Raw genomic sequence first — 20,972 nt, 5'->3', positions numbered from 1 at the left:
AGCACTGCTCTCATGGGGCTGGAGGCATCCTCTTGCTAGCAGGCCACACCAGGGGCTCTTTTAGAAATCAATTTGTAATTCTTTTATTATTGTTTGACTTTTGTGAATGAGCCCTGCAGGAAAACTGAGGCTCGCTGTTCTCTGTGGCATGCACATTTGACAAGTCATTTCTCACTTCTGAGATCTCTTGGGGGAATAGAGAATGATTTGAGGAGTCAAGATGAATCAGAGGAAGATTTCTTTTACTCAACTTCCCATCATTCTGTGCATTTCTGTGTCTATTTAAAAATTAACTTATGACCCCTAGTAATCGTCCCCTCTCAGTCACGCACATAGCTTCCTTTAAGACTGTTCTTACTAAGTGTTGTTCTCACTCAGAGGTGATTTTGACTCGTTAGAGTGGATGAATTGTGGGGCTCCCAGGAATATCAGGTTAGTTTTCTTCTTTCCATATGGCCCAAATGGACTAAATGTGTGTTTGTGAATGTGTGCCTTAATTTTAAAATTAATGACAAGTTATCAGACAACTTCTCACCCAGGCTTTAATGGATAGCTTTTCTGTGGTAAGTTCTCATAGTAACATAACACTAATCACATTTTGAATTTTTTTCTGTCAGAGTTATGCCGTCTGTAAAATTATGCCTATTTTTCCTTTCCTCACTGGTACCTTATGAATATAAAATATGCTAAGATCTCCATAAGGCACACAAGTAGCATATCTACTTAAAGTATTAAAAAGTATAACAGTATGTTTTTCTTCCACGTTAAAACGAAAAAATGAAAAGGGTGAAACAGAAGTAGGATAGATTCTAATATTTGTTAAATGAGAATGATTAAGTGTCATTTGATAATCTAGTTTGGAAACTTTTATGTAACATTCAATAATTAATGATAGAAACAGAATTGTTTCATATAACTTTTTATTCAATATTTTAAAAAACCTTTCACTTATATTTATTACTCTTACAATATCCTTCAGGATTCTATAGACATAGATATTACCAATGACATCTAGGTATGAAAGATTAAAATGACTTGTTCAATGTCCCAACATTGAGGGTGAAGCTAAACCAAATAACCTAGGTTTTCTCATTTTCTCACAAATACCTTAGCTGATTGACTGGGCTATTTTTTAAAGGTAGCATTTCTCAAAGGCTCTGATTCTGTGATTAGTTACAGTGCTTTTGTTGATTTGTTTTAAAAAAGTGAATGTCTTCTACTTTCTGTATTTTTGCTTTTATTTAACCTTTGGAGATCTATTTAATTATATTGAATTCACTTTTGAAGTTTTCCCAGAAACTTTATTTCTTATGATTTACACAGTCTTTTTTTTCTATATCTATGATAATTTATTAAAAGTCTGTTAGAATATCAGTATTAATTGATATGTTAATAGAAATTAATACAACATAGAAGAATACTTTTATAACAAAATTATATTTTTATTTAATAAAAGTTTAAGAGAAAGTAATAAATTTACCAATTTATAAAACCAAAAACTTCTGAATAGACTATAAGAAGATGCACAATATTTGAGATTTCTCTTAATATGAAAGATACATAGGATGAACTTGAATTACCTAGTCTCTGAAAAGATTCTAAGCTTTCTCTGATTTTCAAATCTAATATTTAAAAATAAAGCAATAATTCATTTGTGTAAACAGTGGGGGCAAAAACATACCTATTTTATCTTGAACCAAAAGATATATTACAATAGTATGTTTGCTGCTGCAAAGCCTTTTGTGGTTGCTGCTAGTTACATTTTCCACTTCAAATTCTTTAAAAGGAATATAGGTACAAATTGACTCAGTAAATATCTATCAGGTAAGGAAGTCCAGGAGGTCTCTGAGTTTCAAAAAATGTATGTAAAATACCAGTAACATCTTTGTTATGGATTTTTCCCTTCAGCTGAATACAGAGCATCCTGTCTTCCTATGTTATTGGATCAAATCATGAAATTACATACACCAAGCAAATGATGCTACAGGGAATGTGTAGCACTAACACTTTAATTAAAATACAAAATGATAATCTGCACGAGGGTGTTGCTAAGCATTTGGTGACCTCTAATTACAGTAGTAGTAGCACTTTTATTTTATAACTAGATAACTAGGTAATTAAAAACATGAAATTAAAACAAAGCCATATCCTAACTTGTAAAGGCAGTGAAAACAAAGAGTACAGTAAAACCCCATTGAAAAGTAGTTACTACATCATTATAATAAGATACATTTTAACCGACATATCGTATAAGGAAAATAAAAGTCAAACCTTGTCCTATGCTTTCTTGTTAAAATACTCTTGAAGACCAAATGGTAAAGTCCCAAATCATACACACAATACAAAATGATTTTATCCCAGTGAGCTTTCGCCAGTCCAAAGTTATTGTGAATGGTATAGGGTGAAAGACAATGTTGGAAGATGGTATAGAATTACCATATAAAGTTTTAAAGATTAAGGCCAGAACCTCACTTCATTACTCAGGAATAATTAATTACTGAGCACAGGTATATTACATTTTTTACTACCTGCATTGTCACCACATTTCTCACCAGATACAAGTGGGCAGAATCCTTTAAATGTTGTCCACTTTGGAGCTCGGTATGAAGGGTCGTGTGGATCTAGGTTCCTGAGAGAGGAAAAGGCTTGAATGTTCATTAACAACCATGCAGGAAGGAACTGGCCCAAGCAGGAGCCTTTATCTTAGAGTTCACAGACATAAGAGTTGTATTTTGCCTGGTGAACTTGATTGGCAAGGGTCAAATAAGGCCACTCAGCTAAGAAAAAAACCAAAACAAAACAGCATACGGCCTAATTACATCCAGGAACACAGAGACTTTCTAGATGTCTCTTTAAAAATGAACACTTCCTTGTGTTCATGAAGCAGTATTACCACTAGCAATACTTTTCTTCTTGCCTTGTCTCAGACACAAATGAACCCTCCGATCCACCAACAGAGCTTGAAATGTTACTGTGCCTTTCAGAGTGACACAGACCTCTTCCTCCTTCTGGCAAAATCCTCTGCCTGAATGAAGTTGGAGAGAGCCTTAGTGAGGTCTGAGGTCTCAGTGCTGCTCCCAAAGTCATACTTCTTCAGGCAAGGGCACAAGCAGTGCACGATGGCTCGGCGGATATAGCTGTCAAAGATATAGTAAATGAAAGGGCTGATGCCGCTGTTGGCAAAGGCCAAGGGCCCACTCACCTCCATGCCCCACTGGAGAAAAGTTGAAGGAAAGTAGAGGTCTTGCTGCAGCCCAGAGACAATAGCCAGGAGCTTGAAAGTATTAAAGGGCAGCCAGGAGAAGACAAAGGCTGCCACGACGATAAAGATGACCTTTATGGATTTCCTCAGCTTTCTGTTGTGCTTTCCCGACTGCTGGTAACGGACACACAGCTTCCTTGTGATACAACAGTAGCAGGTCACAATGCTCACCAAAGGGGCAAAAAATGTGAAAATTAAGGCCACCAGGCCCCAAGCCAGTTTAACTGGAGTGGCCCTCTTCTCTGCACAGTATGGCTTACCATCAATCAGGGTGAGCTCCCGGGACAGAAGAGTAGGCAACCCCAGGAGGCAGGAGATAAACCAGACACTGGCACAGACTCCATACGCGCAGTCTCTATTTCTGATTTTCCTGGATACGGCTGGACACATGATGGCCAGGTAGCGGTCAACACTCATGCAGGTGAGCAAGAAGACATTGCAGTGCATGTTGACTGAGATCATGTAGGAGCTGCCTTTGCACAGGAAAGAGCCTGTCCTCCACAGTCCTAGAGATGCTTCTTTATCCACCCAGAGAGGCAATGTGATGATGAAGATGAAGTCAGAGGCAGCCAGGTTGATGATAAAAATGTCAATCAGTCTTCGGCTGCCCCTTCTGAAATGCAATGCACTCATGAGGATGACGTTCCCCAACGCTCCAGTCAGGAACACCACTGTGTAAAAGACTGGAAGGAAGACTGATGTATAAGGAACGTGGGAGTGGGTCTCGTCAATATCAGGATTTTGGCTGGTAACATAGAAGTATTCCAAGTAAACCGTGGTTGCTTCTGGGTCCATCACTGGGTCCAGCAGGTGCCAAATCTGGTAAATTTTCTTACCTAAGAAGTTTTTGTATGAATTTTAGAATTCTCAAGGCAGCTTCTTTTATACAGTGCCTGCCTCTTCTCCCTGCCCCACCCCCTTCCTTAGAAGATCTTGGGACACGCATTAAAAACAGAGATTAAAAAATACAGTTTCTACCAATCCTCAGAAAGGGCCCACAAGGAACACCACCCTGATTGGTATTGGGTAGTTGTGGTTATGGTTTTCTTTATTTGCATTTGCCCAGGAAACTGAGGTGCTTTTTGACTTTTTTCTTCAAGACATTCAATGTGTTTCTTTAAATCTCCAGAGATTAGGAAATGAATTAACTTTTTCTCCTTACCTACCTTAAAGATATCTTTGCTTTTCTGACACTGAGAATCTTTTCGATCTAGCCTCCTATTTCACATGCAGTATGCTGTTTTACTTTTAGAATTTTAAGGTGGTGATGTTGAAGATACTGTTTTCATTTACATCATTGGTGAAATGTGAAGAGAATAGTCTTCCATTGCATAAAGAGTAAATTTCCCCAAATCATACCAGTCCACATCTATGGCAAACATAATGATTCCAATTAGGGTACTAGTTTCTTCTCATTTATTTCGCTCTTTCAGTTCATGCATAATTGATCCTGTCTTGTTCAGTAAGTTTTAAAAAGTACCCAGGGCTTCCCTGGTGGCACAGTGGTTGAGAGTTCTCCTGCCGATGCAGGGGACACGGGTTCGTGCCCCGGTCTGGGAAGATCCCACAGGTCGCGGAGCGGCTGGGCCTGCGTGTCCGGAGCCTGTGCTCCGCAAACGGAGGGGCCACAGCAGTGAGAGGCCCGCGTACCGCAAAAAAAAAAACACAAAAAAACCCCCAAAATGCTGGGACCATGTCCTGTGCTTTTATCATTATTAAAAAAAAAGTTTTCACTACAATTAGCTCAGAACCTTGCATGTAGTAAGTGCTTTGGAAATGTTACTCATGATCCAGTATAATTTAGCAAGGATGAATTCATTGGGGTTTAACTGTGGGCATTGCTGTTATTTACGCAGCTTACAAACACAGGTTTAAAAGTCACAAACTGCTATTTTTCCGCTATTACCTGTTATTATAATTCAACCAATTAAGTTCCCTTTTGTTAGTGTTAATATCCTTGAGCAGGAGATTTTCTCCCTACTAACCCTCAAATAAGTATCCTTCATCAGTCTCTAGATCCCCTCTGATCTTTTCTTCTTTACGCCTCACCTTGATAGCAGTGATTTTTTAGCTTTTTTTTTTTTTTTTTCACGGGCCCAGCCGCTCTGCGGCATGTGGGATCTTCCCGGACCGGGGCAAGAACCCGCGTCCCCTGCATCGGCAGGCGGACTCTCAAGCACTGCGCCACCAGGGAAGCCCCGATTTTTTAGCTTTTGAGCTCTGACTTTTCAGTAAGTGCCTGCACACATCAGTGAACTTCACTTTTGGAATTACTGACTTGGCAACAGGCAGAACTATATTAGGTGACATTACAAAGGAGTGGCCAGTATAGGCACTATAAAGGGAAGATTTTTGGTTCATTCAAAACACTTGAGAAACAGGCTAATATCAAAAAGATTCTATCATATTTTTCTATCATCTGTTCCCTTTTATTTATTTATATTTTACCATAGTAAAATACAACAAATTCTGAAACTGACTCCTTTTATTTCAATTCTTTACTGGCCAAAGTGGCTCAAGCCTCCTTCATACCCTTCTGCCCTTACTTTCCCTCCATCTCATTTCTTCGTCAAAATTACAGTTTCAGGTTGATACTACTATTGCATAGATGAAAATATAATTGTTAAACACTTGAAGTCCTTTCTACGGAATTATTTCTCCCGTAATTAATATACTGAAAAGAATGATCCTGCCTGCTGTGCTCCTTCTTTCTGTCTTCTTCCTGATGTGTTCTATTGCCACCTCAGTCTCAGGCATTTAGTCTGGGTCAGGGGAGGATGAGGGCTACCCTGATCTGGGGCAGCCCCAGAAAGTCACTTGGGAGTTGATTTACGGGCCTGCGTCTACCTTCTTTTGTGTCCTCAGCTGCTCTGTTTTGTTCCTGGAGAGGGAGTGGGAGGGTATATTCTTCACTAAGTATAGGCTGCAGAGGAGATAAACTAATTAACTTTTTGACATTTCTTGGATAGAAATCTTTCTCACTGGGTAAGCCTTAACTATTTAATAGAATATTTCATTTTGCCAAATAGTTTGAAGTAGAACAATGTTTACTTGAAAAGGACTGATGGGGTAAACATGGAAAATTTAAATATTTAAACACTGTATGTATGTGTGTGTGTGTGTGTGTGTGTGTGTGCATTAAAGAAGCAATTATATGTATATATTTAAAAATTTCTTTGTAACTGTACTTTAATTGTGTTATTAGAATTTTGCATTCTGCAGCCAGAAGTTCTTCTGGTATTTGAAAAGATAAGGTTGATTCTGGGGCTAAGATATTGAAAAAAATTTTTTTTAGATATGTCTCAAGAATTCTACATAAAAGAATTATAAAATGGAAAAGAGTTCATGCTCATACTCTAGAGGAAAACATCTGTCTGCACATTTATTCTGTAGGTCTTAAATTTTCTTTCAGCATTCCAAAGCTGTTAGCCTACTGATGTAAACTATCTCAAATCTGACTTCCTCAGTAAACTTTGAAGCAGCTGTAGACAAAATGATTTGCTTTATCATATATAGTCACTTTGGATTATGGTAATTAGTGGTAGAATGCTGCAGTATGAGAATACCCATCATGGATCAACCATATCTTGGAACCCAAGTTAGAAAATAAATTGTTTTAAGCCAAAAAAGGGAACACACGGCATAGTACTGGTCTTTTAATAGCTCGAAGAGTACAGAGCTATTATGAGACAGAACCCACAATAAAAGCTAACTAGATAGAATAGGGGAGGTCATAGTTCTAAATAAATTAGGAACTACAATCATTTTTAATTTTAAATGCTCTTTGAAATAAACATGAGGAAACTAACAGTAAAATAACCAGCTACGCACAGACCAAAACTCAAAAACAACACTGGACACCATAAGCATATGAAATGGCAGTATGAACAAGGCGATGACCAAAAAAAAAGAGTAAACTGTAAATATCAGTAACTGAATTACAGGACACGTGTCACCTCTCAAGAATTGTTTTTTCAGAAAAAAAAACAAAACAAAACACGCTCAGCTTTCCTCCTTCATTCCTGGCAGAGATCATTGTTTTCAGCTTTGTGTTCTCTAAGAACTTTTACAACACTGCTTTTAAAGTACTTATTATCTCATTTTACATGGTAAGTTGTTTTGGCGTCTGACTTCCTGAGCTGATCATGAGGAGCTTGAAGGCAGAGACCATCGATAACTTTCCACCGGCCTCTAGCTTATAGTATTTTTCTAACTAAAGTCTTTTTTGGCCTCTTAATGTCATTGTTTTGAACCTGTGGATGCCAGACCACATTACCCACGTTAGAGTCACCTGGGATGCCTACTAAACTGTAGCTTTCTGAAGCTGGTCCCAGATCTATTGAATCAGAGTTGTTAGGAGTAGAGTCGAGGACTTTATATTTAATAAGCCCTCAAAGTGATTCTCTTGTGTGTGTGTGTGTGTGTGTGTGTGTGGTACGCGGGCCTCTCACTGTTGTGGCCTCTCCCGTTGCGGAGCACAGGCTCTGGACGCGCAGGCTCAGTGGCCATGGCTCATGGGCCTAGCCGCTCCGCGGCATGTGGGATCTTCCGTGGCATGTGGGCTCTTTCCTTTCAGTAATTCCTGTCAAATGTTACACAGAGCAACAAACTATAGTTGTTCAGATGTCCATTCTTCTGAAAGACAGAGGATGGACCATACATAGATGAGAACTTTAAATTTAAATTGTCCTTTATTTTAAAATCATCAATGTGAATCTTTGGTAGATGACCTTTTTCTGGGCCCCAGTGTCCTCATTAGTAAAATGGTTGTACTAGATGATCACTAATGTCACTTAAATCTCTAAAATTTTATGACTTATACTTCTGCTGGAAGAAGAATAATGTAGCTCCGAAATATGGTTGTCATAGGTCCACAGCATTAAAGTTTTGTTGGGGAATTCATGTATCCTACACCTCCAGCCAAGGCAATATGCAAGAAGACAGAGATAGTGGGAAATGCAGATGGACAAAGAAAAAGGAGGAAGGCTATATGCATTCTGATTAGAAAAGATGCAGCAACTCAGACCTTTGCTGTTTCAAAAAAAACAGTGATCATGGAAAATAGAAGCTGTTGGAGAAGTTTGTGAAAAGTCCTTATTCATTGCAAATGGCTCAAAACTCAAGCATAATTCAGTCCAGATCTACAAACATTTATTGATCACATTGTATGCCAGACACTGTGCTGGGTATGAGGGACACCAATATAAATAAATACAATTTTTGCTGTACATCACCTAAATCCAGATGAAATCAACTATTATGAAGAAGCCTGAAGTGTGCCTAAAATACTAATATCACTGCTGTTTACATAAATATGAGGTACCAAGGGAAATAATCCAACAAATAAAGTGGGGGAGAACACTGATAATAGCAAATAGGTTCCACTTAATTTGGCATGATATATTGCACTAAACTCTCCAAGTTACTGTCAGAATAAAAAAAAAATCACTAACTCTTAGACTATAAACAGAGCTCTTAAACTGGACTATTTAAATGGTTATACATGTTACGATACTCAAGTAAGAGAGTGTTTCTAACAAATGAATATATAATCACTCTGATTGATAAGATTTATGAAAAACATATAGTTTGCTTCATGATCTTTGCCTTTTATTCTGGGACATATCAGTAGACCATGTACGAACAGAGGTTTCTTTCTGCTGTGCTATCTGCTACCTAACCTAATGAATCCTTTCTAATATGGGGTGCGAGTGGTTGATAGAGAAAAAAAAGAAGTAATATATCATAGTGCCAGTTGGGGTGGCTGTATTCACACAAAACCTTCAATCCACCTGTGCAGCAGAGGCTTGTAGTCACAGCTTTGGCTGAATGATGATAGTATATCCACTTGAGCAGATGCCTCAGTGGACAAAAACTTACGCTCTCCTCATTTTCAACATTTGAGCCAATTCTGAACGTATCTCAGGAATTGGGACACAGAATAAGAGAGGGTTCAGAAGTCTAAATTAATTCCTAAAAATTTCTGAGATCCAGGCCGGAAGACTTCTAAGAAGTTCAAATTTAGAGGTGATTTTTAAACTTTTTTAAAAGTTAGCCAAAATAATAACAAAGTATAATGTATAAAGTTGGTTAAGATGTATAAATTAGAACAGGGACTCTAAACTTTAGTGTGTTTAAGAATCACTTTGGGGCTTCCCTGGTGGCGCAGTGGTTGAGAGTCCGCCTGCCGATGCAGGGGTCACAGGTTCGTGTCCCGGTCCGGGAGGATCCCACGTGCCGCAGAGCGGCTGGGCCCGTGGGCCATGGCCGCTGGGCCTGCACGTCCGGAACCTGTGCTCCACGGCGGGGGAGGCCACAGCAGTGAGAGGCCCGCGTACCGCAAAAAAAACAAAACAAAACAAAAACAAAGCTATATGAGAAAAATATAATGTAGATATATCTTGCTAAACATAATTTTTAATTTCTAAAAAAAGTACAATTAAAAATAATATGTAAGTATATTAGGGAATTTGGTATTGAAGGGAATTCTCGCATAAAGAGTTGTTTTGTAAGCACATAATATAAACAAGTTATAATACCTGCATATCTAGATTTTCAGTTATTTGGTTTATTTAAAGTATAGTGTAATTATAACAGCTTCTTGCTGAAACTAGAACCATTCTTAACAAATTAAGCCAGAGGTCTAGTTCAACTTTGCCTTTAAATCTAAATTTTGTAATCTGTATTTGGTTTACTAAATCATCTTTAATATTTGTGAAAATATGTCAGGCAGCTACTGTTTCCCAAACAGTGCAGTAAGAAATTGAAACAGACATTTAACTCCATTAGTTCATTAAGGATTTATTTTGCCTATCCACACGACCAGCTGCACAAATAGAAGACAGAAACACCCAAGATGTAGAGATAAATCAGAAATACCTGTTGTGTGCTTAGTGGTACTGGGTGTGACGAGATGGTTCACATCCTCTGGGCTGAGTGGGCCGGATGGTCACAACCTCAAGCATGCAGACACTCCCAGGTCCATACCAAATTGCTGATTGAAATGTGTCTTGTGCGTTTCCTAGGCATTCTGCAGACTTAATGGATGAAAGTGTCATCGTTGTTTGCAGGTCTCCCCAGGAACATCCATCTCCTGAATCATGAGAACTTACGTATGCTATGAGCCCAGCCTGGGAATCTCCTGAGTGGAGGAAAGTAAGGATGCCTGAAATCTGGTCCTGGAAAGTCTTTCCTAGTCATTTGGCAGTTAGTCCAGAGGTTCATAAACCTCCTGATGTGAGCAGGGACCAAGATAAATGGCTTACTTCCAGCCTCCAGGGGAATTAAGAGCTTTAAAAAGGTTTTTATACAGTACTGATCCTACTCAAAGATTACAGGTGTTGAACAAATATTTGCAAACACTAATAATTTAACAATTGCTTACTACGCTCCAGGCTCTGGGCTGGGTATTTTATGTGTATTTTTTCATTTAATCCTTACAATGATCACGCAGGATAGGTGCTACTGTCAACATCATAATTAGAGAAAAGTAAACTGAGACTTAAAGAGGCTAAGTAAATTGTCTAACGTCACAAAGCTAGTCAGCTCGCCCCATGGGGTATTCAAGCTCGAAGTCAGTTATTCCCTGGGCTCAGTTCCCTTGTTTGTGAACTGAGGTGCTGTCTTCCTCTTCTTTTTTAAACTTCTCTTTAACCTGGTTTTATTTACCATGTGACTTCACTGGAGAGATAGTTCCACTCCACTGGAGAGAGAAGGTAGAGGATTTCTAATGAAGCCAATGGATGAAAACATTTCCTGGTGAATACATGCATTGAGGAGTCTTACTGCATATTAACAATTTGCCTGGGCACCTCCTCCATTTTCTCTAGTTGGTGTCTCTGACAAACTTCTCCTATGACTAGATATTCTACATGAAAATTCAGTCATATTTGAATATTATATTCGGCTATTACTTTATTTTAATTAGGTACTGGATGTGAATATCAGTTCAGCCATTCAGGCAAAAGAACTATGGCTAAAAGTAGAAAAACAAATGATATGCCTTCAGTCTGTCAGGAGGGTAGAAATTTAGTATCCACTTGGGCCTCCCACCTTTCTCCTGTGCTGTGGCCAAATTCTAAGGCATTTGGGGGACGAGCAAGTGTTTGAGAGCCCCTTTGCTCCTTCAGTTGGCTGCCTCTGTAGGTATCTGTTGAGAAACCCATCATTTTGCTGTTCTCAGAGCACATTCATGAGTCCACACACGTCACTAAAAAGATGTCCCTGCTTCCTGTCTGTGGATTTCTATGCAGTACTTGAAGGCTTAGAATCATTTTGTTGCCTCTGTGCCATACAGTCATCTGCAATCTCTGAGGTTGTCCATGACCTTATCTGCTTAAGGCAATATTCTCCAAATTTCAGTCTTTTTCATACTACATAAATTTTTTTATTCACTTTTTTGACATATCTGGGACCCTCAGTATTAACTTAATATTTTTCTTCAACAAATTGTAATTTATTTTAAAATTAATTTATTTTAATATTTTTCTTCAACAAATTGTATTTATTTTAAATTGATTTTAAAAATAAATTATTTTGTAATTTATTTTATTTTTATTGACTGCAATAAAGAGAAAACTAATATCACTTCCCACAAAGAGAAAGCAGCCACAAACAAAAACTATCTGAAATCCGAAGAATGTCATTACATTCTAGCTGGATACCTTCTGTCAGGTTACATCCTTCTTAGTCTAAACGTAAACAGTAAAACCAGAAAGACTATCTGCTGCAATGGGAGTGAGGTTGTGGGAGAGAAAATCAATGGGTTAATATTTTAAAAGTACAATCTCATTGCTGTTCATAAGCAGGGTGGTGGTAGGGATAGCACAGGACTGGAAAAATCTGAGTCATATTCGTCACAATTAATGACTAGTAGTGACCGGAAACAGGTCGCCTTACTCGGCGGACCTTCGTCCCTTCCTTAGTAAAATATTAAGAATCCATCTGCTCAGACTTTCCTTTTGCGCACCTAGGGAGCGGACCTACATCTCCCACAATGCGCCGCGCGGCACCGAGAATGCCGTCCACCGCCTCTCGCAGCTTTTCCTCTGTCCCTCCTACAACTCCCACAAGCCCCCTCGGCGCCGGGGCCAGGCCGGGCTCGGGGAGGAGGCGGAGGCGCAGGAGTTATGGAGGGGGCGGGCTCTGCAGGGAAGTGCGTCAGAGAAGGCGCGGGGAGAGTAGGGTGCTGTGGTTTGAGCTTGAGGGTGAAGCTGGCGGAGCAGGAGGATGGGCGGTGAGTGAGCGGGGCCGACGTCGCCGGGCGGGGGTCGCGTAGCCGTTCGGTGTTTCCATCCGTTTGAAGAGGGGCCTTCTCCCCGGGCGCGGCCGGGGCTGCGCGGGTTCTGCGCGGGGGCCTGGGGCGGGGCTTTTCCCTTGGCCGAGTGGTCCGGGGAGGGGCCTGCTCGGGTACCTGAGGCCCCTGGCCGGGGACCGCGGAGGGCTGACCCGCCGCAGCTCCGGCTGGTCTCGACCACCCCCGGCCCCAGGGTGCGCCCCGCGAGGTGACAGCGCCAGGCGTCCGGCCTGGGCGAAGCGCCGCTCCCGGTGCTCGGGACCTTTTAAGGTCATTTGAGAGCCACCGGGAGGAAAAAGGATTAAAAAGAATAAAAATACAAACCCAACTTCTGGAGTTATCGTTAATTATTGTAATTGCTCTGATCTCTCCTGAGTCACTTGCCATTTCCCAAACTCAGCAACCCCAGTTTGCGAGCCCGTTTTCGTGCTCCTTTTTAAGGTGTTTGGCGCGGTCATGGTATATATACTTGCAGTATTTGACTAAGCTTGATCCGCCTTGAGTCATTTTACTGCGGCCATTTACTACTGCCAGTGAGCCCTGTCCACGCCTTGGGAGTGTTAATATTTGCCTAATCCAGAGTTTTCTTTCTGGCTGAGGAGGGATCATTTAGGTTGCAGATGAGGAGGTTCAGAAGTATAAGGAATGGGTAGAGTAGATACGAGTGAAGATTTTGACAGCGTAAAAGAGCTTGACTTAGCTTTAATGGAGCAGATTAAAGGGGCAGATTAGAATCTAGCATTATTATATGTTGTTATTCTCTTTGCTATGCCGTGCGCCTGGAACAACCTTTCTTTCTGGGTTAACAAACATTTTCACCTGTCTTTTAAATAGCTCCTTACTCGTAACCTTGTTTTAGAAGGTTTCCCTATGCAGAGGAAACTGGGAGGAGCCGATTTCCTCTGCTTCCTTTTCCTATGCCTTTTTCACACTCAGACCCAGAACACTTAATGCTCTGCAGTCTGTCATTAAAAATGTATGCAAGGTACATTGCTGACTCTGGGCATGTCTATTGTTTGTATCTGTAATGTGTATGTCCATTTCAGTGTTGTCTGTTTTAGTGTGCAGGTGATAGACTAGAGAACAAGACCTCTGTCTCCGTAGCATCCTGGGTATGTGAGCATTCAATAAGTACTTTTGTGATAATGAGTTTTGTTTTGAACTTAATTAAAAAAATGCTTGCTTCCTTTTTTTTTTAAAATTCATTAATGATTATACATTACTTTAAAGAGCCTTGGGAGGGGGAATAGGGTAAAGGGTGATTTTGACATAATTCCTTTCAAAATCTGTGTTTGTCCTTGAAGTCTAACTTTTGTTCTTTCTTCAACTTTTAAACAGAGCAGTCTGAATGCCAGAATGGATAACCGTTTTGCTACAGCATTTGTAATTGCTTGTGTGCTTAGCCTCATTTCTACCATCTACATGGCGGCCTCAATTGGCACAGACTTCTGGTATGAGTATCGAAGTCCAGTTCAAGAAAATTCCAGCGATTTGAACAAAAGTATCTGGACTGACTTTGCTAGCGATGAGGCAGATGAAAAGACTTATAATGATGCACTTTTCCGAAATAACGGCACAGTGGGATTGTGGAGACGGTGTATCACTATACCCCAAAACACATACTGGTATAGTCCACCAGAAAGGACAGGTATTTCTCTTATTTTAACTTTTGTCTCCTTTACCTACTCTATAATAGAGAAAGTGATGTGATGATGGCCCAGTTATGTATAAGCAGGTTTGTGGGTTCTTTCTCTCCCCAAAAAAAGAAATCTTATGTATTTCTTTTCTCCCCATCACTTCCCTCCCCAGCTTCCATGAATTACCATCATACTCATTAATATTGGTTGGATGAGTAACTGTCCTTATCTTGGGAAAATCATTGTAAATCTTTGTACTTATTTACCCACTCATTAAGATATTTGTATTAAACTCACATGTCATGAGAAAATAATTGGAAAAGAACACTGGAAGATTTCAAATACTTAGTAACTGGTAAAAAGGACTAGTATCCAAAATGAAGTCAACACTTATGAATTGATAGTCATTTTATATGTAGCTGTGTTTTAGTTGATATTATCATTTGCCCACTAAATCTTAGAGGGTATAATTCGACCAGTTCTGTGTTTAAGTCTACATATTTGAGACTGTTTTACAACAATCTTGATGGAGTTTTTAGGTTAAAAATATCCATTACAGAAGTAAAAAAAATCTAAGAAACTGCCTCTCAGGTTTATTTTGTAAGCATTCTTAACATTTAAAAATTTTAATTTCCAGTTATTAAGATGGAAGCTTTAGAGTTCTTTGTAAGGAACAGCTTTATAAATTGTTTCTATTTATGACTACTTCTGTTGGGCTCTTGGTGGGAAGCACTATATTCAAATCACAGCACAACAGGCTTGAGTTACCATACATCGGAAGGCTGATAGTTGTGATTTTGTATGGAAAAAAGAAAGTAGTTTGGAAAGAGGTGAAAGTTGGTTAAATTTTATTTAAAATGTTCAATTCTATTTATGAGAGCATAGGAGCACTTGATATTTGAATCTTAGCAATCGTTTATTATTCAGTCAACAAATATTTAGTGCATTCTTTCATGTTCCAGGGCCTAGGATCTTGGAGTACATAAGGGGAAAAAACAAATAAAAATCCCTACTCCTGGGGAGCTAATATTCTTTTCTTAAAGCTCCAGTTAACGCTATTGCTCTGCTGCTTTTTTTTTTAAATTTTATTAATTAATTTATTTTTGGCTGTGTTGGGTCTTCGTTTCTGTGCGAGGGCTTTCTCTAGTTGCGGTGAGCGGGCGCGACTCTTCATCGCAGTGCACGGGCCTCTCACTGTCGCGGCCTCTCTTGTTGCGGAGCACAGGCTCCAGATGTGCAGGCTCAGTAGGTGTGGCTCACGGGCCCAGTTGCTCCGCGGCATGTGGGATCTTCCCAGACCAGGGCTCGAACCCGTGTCCCCTGAATTGGCAGGCAGATTCTCAACCACTGTGCTACCAGGGAAGCCCCCGAGGGGAGCTAACATTCTAATAAGGACTGACAGGCAATAAACAATAAATATAATAGTATAAACAGAATAAGAAATTATATAGTAGAAGATGACATGTACTGTGAAAAATACAGCACAATAAAGGGGGTTTGGAAATACATAGGGAAGGGGATGTTGTTGGGCATAAGTTATGCTATTGAATAGTAAAGGCAAGATACGCTGCAACAAGAAAATACCACTTGAGGAAAGACTTGATAAAGGTGAAGGAGTTGACCATATGGGTAGTTGTGGAGGCAGGGAGAATCATTTAGGTTGGAAGGAACAACTGCAAGGGCCCTGTGGTGGGAGCATGCTTGAAATATTCCAGAACCAGCAAGGAATTCCCTGGGCTGGAAGGAGGGGGCTGGGGGAAGAGTTGGGTATGTGTCAGAGACACATCCTGGGAGAGGGAGTAGGGCAAATCACGCAGGATTCTCTAGGTGTGATGAGGGCTTTGGTTTTTACTCTGAGTGTGATTCAGCCACTGGGGAGCTTTGTGCAGAGGAAAGATAATCTGGTCACCTAGGAAGATGTGCTGAAAACAGACAGGTGGCTGGCCAAGACAGAAGCCAGGAGACTTAGGAGGCTATTGCACCAATTCAGGTGAGAGATGATTATGACTCAAGACTAGGATGGTAGTACTGAGCAGTGCCTGATTCTGGATATATTTTGAAGGTAGAGCCTCTGGGATTTCCTGATGGAATGCATATGGGCAAGAATGACTATAAAGTTTCTGGTCTGAGGAATGAGAAGAATGGAATTGTCATTACCTGAAATGGGGAACATGGCTGATGGAGTAGGTTTGGGGGAGAAGATCAAAGTTTCTTTGTCCACTCCTTCTTAGTCTTCTTACTGCTAATTTTTTTTTTTTTTTTTTTTGCGGTACGCGGGCCTCTCACTGTTGTGGCCTCTCCCCTTGTGGAGGACAGGCTCCGGACGCGCAGGCTCAGCGGCCATGGCTCACGGGCCAAGCCACTCCGCAGCATGTGGGATCTTCCCAGACGGGGGCACGAACCCGTGTCCCCTGCATTGGCAGGCGGACTCTCAACCACTGCGCCACCAGGGAAGCCCCTTACTGCTAATTTTACTGCTCCTCCCTGAACCCATGTCTTAAGCCTGCTGCTGAGAACCATTGGTCCTTTGGGCATTGGTGAAGGCTGTGTGTCACTCAGGACCAAAGAGGTTGCTGTCTCCCCTGAGAACATTTTTCCATATCACTTTTTATTTCAGAGAATAATTACTAAAAGAGATTTTTGTTAAATGTTTAAAATTAAAACAACAAGCAATCATTGTTATTCTCGTTCCAGAGTCATTTGATATGGTCACAAAATGTATCAGTTTCACGCTAAATGAGCAGTTCGAGGAGAAATTTGTTGATCCTGGAAACCACAATAGTGGGATCGATTTGCTTCGGACCTGTGAGTAGTTTGAACGCAGCAAGACAATTGGGAAAAAAAGAAAATAATTTTATTTCCCTTTTGTTGAACTCTTTTTGGAACAGGATGACATTGTACATTGTGTCAACTTGAAATAAGGTCTTTAACATTATCCCAACAAACTCTGTTCTGTTGATAACACATTTTAGAAGTTAGGTACATACTTACCAAATCACAACTATGAAGTTGAGCAGCTAATACATTGGGTGAGAGAATCCAGACCATCCAAAAGATGTTATTAATGGGCCCATTTAAAGAGGAAGTTTAACAGGGATAAATAATACATTTTTATATTTAAGTTAAACACTTCATTTATCTGAGTTCCAATCGGGATATGTGAAAAAAGTTGACTGCAGGCTTTATATGAGTCAACAAGTATCAGGCCTGCTGAAGTATTATTGATCCAGTCTTAGGTGGTAGTAACCAAGGTGTAGATGTCAAAAACAAAGGAAAGTAATTATTACGAGCATTCTATTCTTTGATGGTCAGGCAGCCTAGGAAATGCTGTCTTCATGTTTGGACCTAGTTTCTAGGCTATATAGAGAGTTACTGGAGCTTGCCTGGAAGAATGACCACGTCATGAGAAGGAACATTGAATAAAATGACAAGTATTCAATTTTGCATTGTAAATGCATAGGAAGAAGTTTATTACTAACAGAGTTTGAAGGGAAGTTAGAGAAAAGACTTTTATGTAGTTCCAGAAAGTAAAACTAGCACTAAAAGGTAAAGCTTGGTTTAGAGTTGATGTTACTACATTGATAATAATTAACATAATTTGAAAATGTAATGGGATGCTTTGTAAAGTCATCAGCTTTTTTTCCCATGTTGTTGAGGGAATTTATGATAATTAAAACTGCGATTTATTGAGTGCCTGGTATATACCAGATCCTCTGCTTTGTGCTTTATGTGTATTCGTTTAACAGGTCTTTTATAATCTCTATTCATTTGCTTGTTATTCCTGTCTTAAGATCCTATGAGGACTTAAATTTGTTTGTATGTAGAGCCAGAATGTTTTGCTTCAAATCTGGTTCTACCACTTATTGTGTTACCTTGTACAAGTTATTTATACCTCCTGTTTCAGTTTCCTCATTTATAAAATGGAGATCATAGTAATAGTACCTACTTCATAGAGATTTTGGCGGTTTAATACGCAAAGCATGTATAGAACAGTGCCTGACACATAGGAAGCCCTCAGTAACAGTTAATTGTTAGTGTCCTTTTACTTTTATCAGGAGAAAGTTAGCATTGTTTTGAATAATGTGCTTTAGGAAAAAACCTCAATGTTAGCATACTTCATTCTCACTTTTTGAGAAAAGTTCTAATTAGAATATGAAAGAAATTGCCATTGTGAGAAAACTGAAGTCATGGTAACATTTCTTTTTTCTCTCTCTTTTAAAATCAGATCTTTGGCGTTGCCAGTTCCTTTTACCTTTTGTTAGTCTAGGTTTGATGTGCTTTGGGGCTTTGATTGGACTTTGTGCTTGTATCTGCCGAAGCTTGTACCCCACCATTGCCACAGGCATTCTCCATCTCCTTGCAGGTGGGTCTTGTCATCACACTTAGTTTTACCTACTTCTTGTCTCCTTAGGGATCCCATATTACTGCCCTGTTGTGTTGCCTGGAAAGCTCTTACCATGCTCTTATCTAGCTATGTTTTTTTGTTTTTGTTTTTTTCTAAATTTTCCTCCAAGGTCTGTGTACACTGGGCTCAGTGAGCTGTTACGTTGCTGGAATTGAACTACTCCACCAGAAACTAGAGCTGCCTGAGAATGTGTCTGGCGAATTTGGATGGTCCTTCTGCCTGGCTTGCGTCTCAGCTCCCTTACAGTTCATGGCTTCTGCTCTCTTCATCTGGGCTGCTCATACCAACCGGAAAGAGTACACCTTAATGAAGGCATATCGTGTGGCATGAGTGGGAAGCTGCCTGCTTTACAATTGCCATTTTTATGAGTTTTTGATATTAATATTTTCCCTTATCTGCCCCCCAATTGTTTTTAATTTAACTCTTTTTTTAATGGGTATACCATTTTATCCTGAAAATCCGTTTTATTTATTCACGCAGACAGTTGTTTCTTAATACCACTAAAATTTATATGGAATCTGAGTGATTCCATCTTTCAGTCAAACTAATCTAGGTTCAGAGTCCAGACAGAAAAAAATTGGGTAAACTCTTGGCACAAATTTGTGAAAGAAAATTGGTAGTAGGAGGTTGACCCAAAGCAAGTGCCGCTGAGGTCTGTTGGATAAAGTATCTGTTTAACTGGAAACTCTAGTTTGTTTGGGAAACAATCATTGTCAAAACTTACGTTCACTTTGCTGTTGTAGATAGCCAGTCAGCCAGGCTATTTTCAAGGACTTAGGCTATCTAAAATAAGGAAATTATCTAAGATCTTTTTCTCTAAATATTGGCGTATAACTTCATCTGAGGTGAAATATCTTCAGTTGTTTATCTGTACTGTGTCTTGTTTACAAGAAAGGAAGTGTTTACATGGAATTTTAACTTTGTAACTGCAAGAATTCCAGTTCAGCCAGAGAAGAGGATTAACCTTATTTTACTTTTTTTAAAAAACTCTCCTTAATACGTCAATAGGATTTTTAGTATCGCCAGACCATTTTGGATTTTTGTTCCTTCCCTCCTCACACACCAGACTTATTAAAAGAGTGCTTTTTTTAAACACTACGTTGGGGTCACAGAGTAAAATTCTCCAACTGCCATACGTTTATTTCAGCTAAGTACCATAAAGAAGGTTACACCATAATGACCCTCTGGAGCTAGGAAAACTACCACAAGACCTAAAGCTTTGGCTGGTCATTAACTTCCAACTATGGTCTTTATTTCTTGTGGTGAAATGATGTGCCTTTCCTTGCCTAATCCCTTCCTGGTGTGTATCAACATTACTTAATGTCTTCTAATTCAGTCATTTTTTTATAAATATGTCTATAAACATTGAACTTTAAAAAATCTTATTTATTTATTCCATTACTGTAGTATTTGACAGATTAAAAAAAAATGTAACTTAGTAATAATTTCTTACAAAATCCTAGATCTGTCTTTTTTAAAAAATAAAAAAATGAGAAGAGACTCAGAATTGTGTATAGTGTCTGAGTTGATTAAATCTTAGTACCTTAGGATAAAGAAGTACAGGATTCTGAATGAGGATTTTGTGATTTTCTGTGGGGAATGCATTGTTGCTCTATAGGCCTACTTTATGTCCAGTGTTTGGGTCTCTGTTTTATCATCCAGAAAATGTGGAAACCCCTTGCCCCCATTAGAAAATAAGAGACTATTTCTAATGCTTCAGCGTTTTAAAGCATGTTTTCAAAGTAGTTTTGTGATCATTGTGTATCATACTTAACATGGCTAGTTTTTCATAAAGTCATTTAATGGCTGTGGATGTTTATGTTGTGTATTAATCAAGTGGGCTTCTGACTTAAAACAAAGCCAGTATTACTCTGCAGCCGATTATTGCCTGTGAAATGGCTAGTTACTCAGTTTTCTACCTCCTCCTAACTCTTGAAGTTTCATTGCCTTTCAGCACCTTTTGTGGAAGGTAGAAAAGCTAAGTGAACAAAACACAGCACACTTTGGGGAATGAGATTTTAAAATTATTGACCAACATGACATTTTTGGATTTGGAAGTTATTTATTTTATCCCTGCCTCTTATCACCCCAGAATTACCTGTGACTTACTCTAACACCCGTCTTTAGTGTGCATTGAGGAAGCTTAGTCAGGATCTGACTTTTGAGCCTCACCAGTAGCACCCTTAAATATGGAAAGCTAGCACCATAAGCCCTGGTGCTGAGTATGTGTTGTTTAAGCACATTTCAGAGTAGCTGAGGTCATTCTCTCCTGCAAAGATTTTTTGGAATACAGAGGCTTGCATTGTTTCACTTGATGTGTAAATATTACGGTTTTTCATCTGTCTAATGATTCTAGTCAAGTAGAACCATATG

General features: G+C 39.4%; 2 protein-coding genes across 4 annotated transcripts; one reads left to right on the top strand and one right to left on the bottom strand.

The window, feature by feature from the left end:
- Positions 1 to 346: 346 nt before the first annotated feature.
- Positions 347 to 20,106, top strand: CLDND1 (claudin domain containing 1). Of its 3 annotated transcripts, none has more exons than XM_060010518.1 (5): positions 347 to 432; positions 13,896 to 14,205; positions 16,889 to 16,999; positions 18,420 to 18,557; positions 18,709 to 20,106. In XM_060010518.1, exons 2-5 carry the CDS (start codon positions 13,914 to 13,916, stop codon positions 18,927 to 18,929), a joined length of 762 nt encoding a protein of 253 aa, XP_059866501.1. In that variant the 5' UTR covers positions 347 to 432; positions 13,896 to 13,913; the 3' UTR covers positions 18,930 to 20,106. The 3 variants fall into 3 exon arrangements, with proteins under 3 accessions (XP_059866501.1, XP_059866499.1, XP_059866500.1); XM_060010516.1 differs by lacking the exon at positions 347 to 432 and adding an exon at positions 12,269 to 12,497; XM_060010517.1 differs by lacking the exon at positions 347 to 432 and adding an exon at positions 12,615 to 13,669.
- On the bottom strand, positions 1,434 to 4,763 carry GPR15 (G protein-coupled receptor 15). Its single transcript, XM_060010515.1, has one exon. It carries the CDS (start codon positions 4,055 to 4,057, stop codon positions 2,981 to 2,983), a length of 1,077 nt encoding a protein of 358 aa, XP_059866498.1. The 5' UTR covers positions 4,058 to 4,763; the 3' UTR covers positions 1,434 to 2,980.
- Positions 20,107 to 20,972: the final 866 nt, after the last annotated feature.

This window comes from Delphinus delphis, chromosome 4, assembly GCF_949987515.2.
Source record: "Delphinus delphis chromosome 4, mDelDel1.2, whole genome shotgun sequence".
In the NCBI taxonomy this organism is placed as follows: Eukaryota; Metazoa; Chordata; class Mammalia; order Artiodactyla; family Delphinidae; genus Delphinus; species Delphinus delphis.
Note: the sequence above shows the minus strand (reverse complement) of the source record. Positions and strands in the feature narration are given on the sequence as shown.

What these genes read in the sequence shown, in the direction of transcription:
- CLDND1 (XM_060010516.1), top strand. Translation starts at nt 12,279, where the DNA reads ATGCCGTCCACCGCCTCTCGCAGCTTTTCCTCTGTCCCTCCTACAACT. An exon ending in GCGGAGCAGGAGGATGGGCG is followed by an intron (nt 12,498 to 13,895) that starts GTGAGTGAGCGG and finishes ACTTTTAAACAG; the next exon opens with AGCAGTCTGAATGCCAGAAT. An exon ending in CATTCTCCATCTCCTTGCAG is followed by an intron (nt 18,558 to 18,708) that starts GTGGGTCTTGTC and finishes TTTTCCTCCAAG; the next exon opens with GTCTGTGTACACTGGGCTCA.
- GPR15 (XM_060010515.1), bottom strand. Translation starts at nt 4,057, where the DNA reads ATGGACCCAGAAGCAACCACGGTTTACTTGGAATACTTCTATGTTACC.